Source organism: Mesitornis unicolor, unplaced genomic scaffold, assembly GCF_000695765.1.
Source record: "Mesitornis unicolor isolate BGI_N332 unplaced genomic scaffold, ASM69576v1 scaffold42643, whole genome shotgun sequence".
Lineage (NCBI taxonomy): Eukaryota > Metazoa > Chordata > Aves > Mesitornithiformes > Mesitornithidae > Mesitornis > Mesitornis unicolor.
Genome location: NW_010177526.1, coordinates 237 through 9,397, shown reverse-complemented (window position 1 = coordinate 9,397; position 9,161 = coordinate 237). Strand labels below are relative to the sequence as shown.

At 40.8% G+C, this 9,161-nt stretch overlaps 1 protein-coding gene across 1 annotated transcript in view; it reads right to left on the bottom strand.

Annotated features, from left to right (window-relative positions):
* Window positions 1-9,161, bottom strand: part of RPN2 (ribophorin II) — a gene marked incomplete at its 5' end in the record, with an annotated part of 19,627 nt that overhangs the window by 10,233 nt on the left and 233 nt on the right. The window contains 7 exons of the mRNA XM_010182115.1: window positions 1,817-1,922; window positions 2,324-2,442; window positions 2,837-3,013; window positions 5,019-5,153; window positions 5,544-5,619; window positions 6,492-6,667; window positions 7,332-7,427. Coding sequence (XP_010180417.1) covers window positions 1,817-1,922; window positions 2,324-2,442; window positions 2,837-3,013; window positions 5,019-5,153; window positions 5,544-5,619; window positions 6,492-6,667; window positions 7,332-7,427 — 885 coding nt within the window. The remainder of the gene's footprint in view (window positions 1-1,816; window positions 1,923-2,323; window positions 2,443-2,836; window positions 3,014-5,018; window positions 5,154-5,543; window positions 5,620-6,491; window positions 6,668-7,331; window positions 7,428-9,161) is intronic.

Genomic DNA, 9,161 nt, shown 5'->3' with positions numbered 1-9,161 from the left:
CTTCCTCAGGAGTCACAGCATTTATCATTGGTGCAGGGCTGCCAATAAGGCCCTACCATTTATCACTCTCCTTTGTGCTAAGTGCTGTATAAACCCTGAGCAGAGAAATGGTTTCCTGCCCTCTCTCCAGTCCCCAGCCAGACCATCTATGCAGTGGACCTCGGTGGGTTTGACTGATTTCAATCCTTCTCCAAAATATAAGCAGTTACTGAAGTCTGTAGTTTTTAATTAGCACATTTGTTCTCACAGTTTACAAATGGTCCCCTGGAGAACTACAGTTTCTTTGCCAAGGTATTTTTCATCCTATACTACAATTTGTTATTACAGGTTTGCTCATGTGAACCAGCCCCACGCCCTTGCCCTGAAAAGTAATTCACAGGGAACCTGTGGGAAAAATATGTAAAAACATAAATCAAACTATTCAAGTCAGACTTCAAACACAACAATCTTGGCAGTTCAACAAAAATGGTAATTTAAGACAGAAGGTACCCTTGATAATCAAGCCATTAACATTTAGACTGCTCAGGCTAACTTTAGTAAAGCCTAAGTTTGTTCCAAGATGGGAACAAAGAAAGATGGACGAAATATTCATTTTTAAAAAGTTGCATAAAAGCAGCTCAGAGCTGCTGCACACAGCCCCTCCAACTGCACAGTACACAAACATCTCTCAAATATTTTAATGCCAGGAAATGTAGTCTCTGCCAGAGTAATAACCCCACTGGTTTAGCTCATTACTGTCAAAGCGATGGTGCATTAAGGACAATTAATGCTAATAACAGTAAGGAAAAAAAAGCAGCTGCCCCAGCAGTTCTCCCCCATAACAATGTGTCTTATTAGAACCGGTTCACACAAAGCCGTCCCAGTGTTAATGCATTCCTACCGGTACCTCTGTGTGCCCCTCTGTGTGCCAGCAGCGAGCTTAAGCAGGACCAATCAATCCCCTTTTGACACTCCTAAGTGCCATTACTACTACAATGACACATCAATTTGATCCAAAGAATAAAGGTCAGCAGTTGTAAGTGTCTTTCTCCACTGCAAGCTATGTTTGAAGACTTTATAAGCTCATCTTTTCCTTAAGTAGGTGACTGAGGGTAAAAACTAACCCTGGGAACAGACTTCAGTGGAGAAGAGCATTCTCAGCTGTTGACACTGGGGTGACTATATGAATAGTCACAGAGGTCACATTCTTCTCACTGTAAGGAAAGTAAACTCTCAGTGTTTATATAAAACTCCTCTTCAGAAAGGTGTGGTATAACAGCTTTTGCCACCAAAAAGGAGGTATGCATGCATGAAATGAAGACTTCATTTGCTTTGGTCAGTGTTTCTGCACTACAAAAGCATCATAGACAGTTAGGAGATGCCAAAAGACCCTCTTTGACTCTTTTCTAGTGCTGCAGAGCTTATATAAACAGACAACAAATGCTCAGCTTCCATTCATCAGGCAATCACCAGACAACTGCTAGCCAAGCCTCGAAATTCAGACTCAAATCCTGAATGCTCTGAAGAACTAACATTGTTAGTAATTGTTTTTGCATAGCTACTTTGTGCTGCTGCATGAACACTTCCCTTTGTCAGCCTTTGTTCATATGCTGTCAGATCAGTATCTAAATGATAAGTCAGTTTTGAAATTTACACAAATCTCTTTTGATCATGTATTAATCTGGTTACTGGTCATAATCCTGAGTCAAAATCCAATGCATTACAGAAAAACATGTGATAAATGCCACACAATTGGCAGCATCCTTAATGGGTATAAATAAAAAGCTGTTTCAGTTAATAGACACAGAATTAAAATGCCACCAAAAAGCATACTCACTTCGATTTTGTTAGCAATAAATCGCTTATCTCCATCAACACTGATAGAGAAATCATAATATCCACTTGCAGGTTTCACATTCATGAAGTTCAGCTCAAAGACATCTCTATAAAAAAAGAGCAAGGTGTTAAGTATCCTCTAGGACACTAATACAAACAGGTAATATCTTCCTACCAAGAAGTCTCCAAATTTGCTAGATTAAGCAGGCAAACAGACCAATGCAGCACAAAACTAACATGGCTAAGTGCAGCAGGAAAATGAATTCTTCAAAGTGCACCCGAAGTCAGAAAAACATTGCAATTCCCCACAATCAAAAGCAACAAAATTTACCATCAGTACCAGCTGCGCTCATTCACCCATGACCAACCAAACGCAACTACAGCATTTTGAGTTTTCCATCATACAAACATTTCTCAGGTAGACAAACCCATAAGGAAAATAAGTCCAACACTGTTTGAGTAACACCTGTTTGCCTTACAAACAGTAAAAATAAGATTATATTCCTACCCTGACAGAGCAAATGCCGTCTGTTGAAGGACAGTGGCTTTGCTGGATGCAGACTTGGCGTAGTCCAGTTTTACAGAAGCTTGAGTCAGTGGCTGGGACATAACATCAGTCACTTGTAGCTACAAGAGAAAACCAAGAATTCCTGTGAAACCTGTTGTCCCAGAAGGAATGCAGGAGCACAGATGATTCATTGTCCCTCTGCATTATACACCCAGAATTCTCCATTGCCCAGCATCCCAGATTCACCTAGTTCTTTCTAACACAACTGGGAAAGCTAAAGTTTGTAATCAGCAGAGCTGACTTCCATGCAGTGTATTCTCAAGGCAGCATCTGGTAAGCCCTGGATAAGCAGAAGTTCCTAAGAATCCCTTTATAAGAGCACTAAAACTCTACTGGAATCTGAGTCCTGGAACTAAAAATGAAAGGCATCACTTTACACACTCAGTCAGCCCACACCTACAATACGCAAGACTGAGCCAAGAGATGAGTAAAGATCTGGGGCTAAGGACTCACCCTGAGTACAGGCTGATGGTGAGACACAGCTGCAGGCCCTTCAGGGACAATAATGACAGGCAAGTGGTAGCGGTTCCGGGATAAAGAACCTGCAGCACAAGCAATGCTGAAGGCCTCTGAGAGGGTCTCAAAGTTCTTCTTGCTAAAAATCGCATTCATCAACTGGATAATTTGATCCTGAAAGAGGACAAGCAAATCACATGTAAGCACCAGCGGCTTACCACAACATTGCAAACTGGCTCAGTATAAAGTTATTAATAAAAACATAATTCATAAAGACTGTTTAATTTCCCATTTGCTTTAAAACTAACCCAAGTTATGAGGTAACCCAAAATTAGCTGCCTTTTGAATGCACATTAGCATGCTTATTTTTGACTGGGAGGTTTCCAACCACCATCACTGTAGTTGTGCTGAAAACCTACAAAACCAGAATTTGGATCTACCTCTTCAAACTACGTTTCAGAACAGAATATGCCATCAGCTCGGCTATCCAGACTGCATGCAACTGCAAAAAGACAATTTGGCTCTGGGAACCATACAATTGTCCTCATGCAGTGTAGAAGGCCTAAGCTAGGTGTCCTGGCTACCTGCCAAGCTGGGAAGGCCACGGAGAGGTGATGCAAAGAATCCTAATGGCTCTGGAAGGAGCCAGTCTAGGCCCATGCAGGCTTATCCCCTTAGGCTCAGCAGTGTCCTCAGGCTAAGAGGATTAGCTTTAAAGCAGTACCACCAGGAGCACAGAGCCAGCTCTGGCTCTGGGATGTGCCAAAGCTAATTTGCTCTCTCCAAAGTAGGAGTGAGACTGCATCCCCCAGCTGGTTTTGCAGCCTGACTTTGTAGGGTTACTGTATCTGTGCCACACTCTGCAGGGTATGCCATGTTATTCAGATTCTTCCATTACTCCCTGCTCATCTGGAAAACAGATGGTTTGGTTACCTGTACTTTGATCCAAGAAAAGGACTGTGGGTGCTAAACTCTAATCAGAACTGAGAATAATCAAAGACAATCTCAAATAAAGCAATAGGCATACTACAGACAAAAAAGACTTTTAAATGAAACCCACTGCATCTCAAATGTTCCCCCTCCTACCCGCATTAATGAACACCAATGTACACAACATAACTAGAGAAAGCATCCAGACAGAAGCTACAAAACTCATGCATAGTGCAAATCTTGCAGTGTTTTTCGTTTATACGGAGGGCATGGCATAGCTCCAGACCGTAATCAGCATCTGACACTCTCATTTAAACTGGGGCAGGGGAGAAGGAGGAGCTATTTTTTCAAATACTACAAGTTGATTTTTAAAGAGAATTTTGTGGCATTCTGCGGGCTCTCTCACCATTCAGAAGAGATAAAGCTTTAAGCCTCAACAACAGCACTTCTGACAGCAGAATTCTGAAAAAAACACTAAACAATTCTCTTTAATTGGTCTTTTTTTAAAAGATCATTTGGATGCTGACAGTTTGAATTGTGTGCAGCAGAATCACGACCTCAAAAATGACATCAAAATTACTTTGCATTAGTCTGTTTGGCAGCAGCATGGAAGGGAGCCAGGAATGAACTCAGATGTCTTACACGGGCTTCTGTCTCAGCCCTGCTGCTTTGGCTTGTGCTTTAGGGAGCTGCCATTTTCAATCAAAAGTACATCTACTTCAGTTAACTTGTTGTGGGAAAAAATACTAAGTGGATAGCTCACGGTGACGATTTCTAGCTTAATCAAGCTCAAAAGGAATTTCCAACAGTTTGTTATTTGAGACAACAGGTTTTATCATCTGGATGATTGTCTCCCTTTTGGGCACCCCAAACTGCATTTCCTCACAGGTAAATAACATTTGCAGAACACTTTGGAATGCTGGAAAGTGCCAGACAAGTGCCAATTACCAGAACAACCTCTGAAACAAGAGGGTTCTTTTCAACAGCTTGTGTCAATAAACAGAAAAAAACTAGGCCTCACTTGCAATTTTCTTCTGTACATTTGAAAACATTAAAAACCAACCAACCAAAAAAGCCCCCAACAAATTCAGTCTGTGATCTTGAAGGTGGAATTTCCTGCTACATCCTGTTAGCCTCTGAGATGCCTCTTTTCAATGAGTGTGTCCATTATTTTTTCCAGTAGAAAGTCTATGCAGTTACACCGGCCTCTTGCACTGCACAACAGGACTAGGAGAAGGCAGATACAGACCTCCTTCATTGCTGGTTCTGTACCCACATGGTCCGACAGCTTATAGGCAGCAGCAGCAAACAGTGCAGTAGTCTCAATTCCTTCTTCAAACTGCAGATAAACTCCACCCAAATCATCCAGGCGAGCAACAAGATCCTGACAAAAAGTGTTAATAAAATTTAAATTGCATTCTAGTAAATCCACATAAGTTAATTCATTAATTCAATATCTGTACAGGATCACTGCAGTATTTTGTAATAGTCATTTAGAAAGAGGAAGAAAAAGAAATCTCTAGTAGATTTATATTATTATTATACTTAGAAGTCATGACTTTCTGTGTCTTAGTCCACTGTGAAACAGTTAAAAGTCCAGAAGAAATATCTGCTTAAACAGAAGAGCCAAGCCAACCCATACCACACAAGTAATTAGCATGGTTGGTTTTGCAAGGAATTAGCCAGGTTCGTTTTGTGTTTCACATTAATACATCTTTCAGTACTACAGAGGTCTAAAAGTCCTGAATAATTAGAGAGTATAGTGTGTTCCTACCTCTATTTCCTCAACAATGCCACTTAGGTCTGCCTGCTGGGACAAGTAAGATGCTGTCTCCAAAGCCTGGATGGTTCTTAAACAAGAATAAACAGAATCAAACAACTGTATGATTTCCCTTCCTTAAAAGCCAAACATCATTCAAATCAAAGTAACTACAGTTTCCATTCTGAATGAAGTGTAAAACAGATGTTACTGCATTCAGTTGACTCAAGGCAATGAATGTGAAATGATTTAGTGGAAACTTAGAATTCATTAGGGAACGCCACTTCAGCTGCATCAGCACTGCAGTAAACTCAGATTCAAAGGCAGAGAAGAAACCAAACTTCGATCCCTGCACAGCACAGATCCTCAGACTTGCTAATGAGGCTTCCAGGAATCCATCGTTTTGGTCAACAAAGCAAGTTTTAATGTTTCCTTTTCTTCTCTAGCTTTTAAGGAAATCTCTATTCTCTCCTTTCACAGTAAAATTACTTCATTCTTTGGTGATAAATGCCAAGGTTTCTTCTGCTTACTGGCATGTTTTTTCCACCTCATAGTACAGGCATCTTAACCTCTGAACAACAGAGCTGAGGAAGAGCATCAAGGCTATTGCAACTGTAAATGACATGGAACCACGGCTGGGTTTTAAGTAAATAACTTGTTGTGAATCATTTTAAAAAGGGAGGCTTCTTTGGGATGTATCCTCTTTACCGACTATTACTCTCGGACTAAACTGAATACATACACTAATTCGTAAAAATCACACAGAAAACAGCTCAAAATCATATTTTTCACTCCCCCAGAGGAACAATAATGAACTGAACAAATACACCAAATGGAAACACAGCACCTACTCTATTACATCTGTATTACAAAAATTGAGCGTTAAAATACTCTCTACTCCAAAACCCAACTACCTAGAGGATAAACATATAACAGTGAATAATTTCCACCTGAAAAACTTACGCCAGCACATTTTCTTCTTTGCTAAGACGAGCAGTAAGAGCACTAAGTGCTTCCTGGGATGCTAAAGGAAGGCCAAAGGCACTCAGGGCCCCAACAGCGTGGAAGATCTGGGTGACTGAGGAATCCTCACTGACAGCTGCAAGCAGCAGCTCCCTGGTCTCATTTGAAATGGTAACCTGAAGAAGAACACAGGGAACATGTTGGTTCATACCTGAGAAAACAAGGTCTTCTAGTCACCACTGATTTCTTCCTGGAGCAACACACTTGACTGGTGAACTACTACACGCTTTTGAGAAAAAGCCCTTTATCATTCTTTACCTTTTAGTTTAATTCATTAAATCCCTAAGTTTTACTGTCTACTATCAGTAAGGATAATCCACAATTCAGATTTATCCTGGCAACCCGCTAGTGCTTTTCATCTGGCATCGCATCATTGTGCAGCAGCCGCTGGTACTAATGAGAAATGGGGCTTGGATAACCCACCCACAATTCAGCAAGGGCGGGCTGCGCTCGTAGCATCGCAGTGTTGCAACAGAAGGTTTACATCCAAACAGTTTATTACCTGCCCCAAAAAGTTTTTAATTGATACAGCTGCTGTGAATTCTATTAAGATCTTTTCAGAATTATTGTGGACCAAATACTTCCTTTATACTTTTACCCTTTGCCTTGTATAGGGTATTCCCAGACACTTCCAAAGTTATTCACCTAAGACACAACAGAGCACAACTCATTAAAAGAAAGTAAAAGTACAAGTCATGCATAAAATAAAACCAAGAAAAGTATCAAGGTAAATATTTGCTTGGTGACACCCGTGTGCAGAGCTCAGGGCTCCAAACTCACCTCGCAGCCAGACAGCACTCGGATGGACTGTGCAGCATAGAAGAGGGAATCAACACTGCTGGAGTCCACGTGAGATTTTATGAAGTTGCATGCAGCCTGTGAAGAAACAGAAGTTAACTTATGGCAACAGCCTTGGCTTAAGTCACTAAGAGGAGATTTAAATTATTCTCTAGGACAATTTCATGTACATTGCTATGCATTTTTATACCGAAAAAAGGAAAACAAAATCCCCAGCAATATTTCTGATGCAGCAGCGCCTGGAACCCCCCAGATCCTACTTTGTTAAGTGTTGCACACAGACACAGGTGGTTCTTGCTAAAAGAGATACGTGATTTTCACATAAACTCTACTGCAACCAGAATTTAAATTGAGTATAATTATTAAACCTATAAAAACAAAAGTCCCACAGGTACATTTAGTTGGGAAAATCTCCCAGGATAAAGAACAGTTGAGCAGAAACTCTGTGGGTGACCTTCCTTTCCAGCTGTACATCTCACACAACCATTAATGGATGCAGAATATAAAATTTCAAAGCACACAGAAAGAAAAGTCGGGTAAGCATCTACAGTACGAAGGCAAGCAACAAGACTGCTAAGTAGTCTGTAGCCAGTTTATTATTAACTGACAATTAGATAGGTGGATCATTAAGATTCCATTTTAACTAGAAACTAATCAAGAATTTAATTACTCATAGTCAAAGACCAGTGATTTATGTATGTGAAGAATACGCCTTTACAAATAGGACAGGTTTTTAATGCTACAGTTACCAAGGAATACTGATAGATGTTCAAGTGTTATGCCCAGCTATTATTTTTACTACCTCTACTTTTTAAATAGTCTCACCCCATGAAGAAGTACACTGTCCAGAAAAAAACCTCTTACCACAAACCTCAGGGAACAAATAAATCATTACTGTTTACCTGTGGAAGCAAAGGCTGTATTATCATTGCCCAAACTAGGAACTATTAAAAAACCCTGCCACATCGACATAAATGAAAGCAGCAATTTCCAGCCTCACGCGCAGATGACCAGAAACCAAACAGAGCAAGATGGGCAGTGGTAAATCATAGCATCTTCAGGAGTCTCATAGTTAGGAGTTTGTGGTGCAAATAGTTCAGAACCACTGAACCTGCTGAATTTATGAGGAAAGAATAAACTTTGGTTTACAGCTCAGGTGCATTGGTAAGCATGCACAGGCAGGCATGACTATGTAAGCAGGTTGTTATAAGGACAATCTGCAACATTTGAACTATAAATGCTTTCAGACATGAGAAGGCAGTAAGCATCATGCCGATACCACAAGCCTTCATTTCTAGTATGCACACAAGGGAACATTCTGATACACAAAAATAGCAAGATCAAGTGACATAGCTTAATCTGATGTTGGAATTGAAACAAAATAATGAGAACTCTGTTTAACAGGACAGTGAAACAAACATGCCACGGGCAGAAATCTTTTTCGCCAAACAGTGAAGCAAATTGATAGATGCAGTAAAACCACAACAGACTATGGAGGAGTGAGCCCCAAAACCACCATTTAGAAAGAGTAAGTGGCATAATAGTACCCAAAGATGCAATTTATTCAATTAGCACACCTGAAGATTGTCAGTAATTAGTGGTGATGTGCTGTGATACTTGCTAAGAACACAATGCATGTATGCTTTACATTTTCTTCAGTCCTGCCAGAGCCCGCTACATAAACTCATCATGCCTCAGCTTTTTGCTGCTGTGCTGTGCCTACAGGCCCCAGGCACCACAAAGCGCCCTTTAGCCGAGCAACCGGCCTCGGGCACGCAGCATCGCCGGCGGTGCGAGGGCTGGGGCAGCACC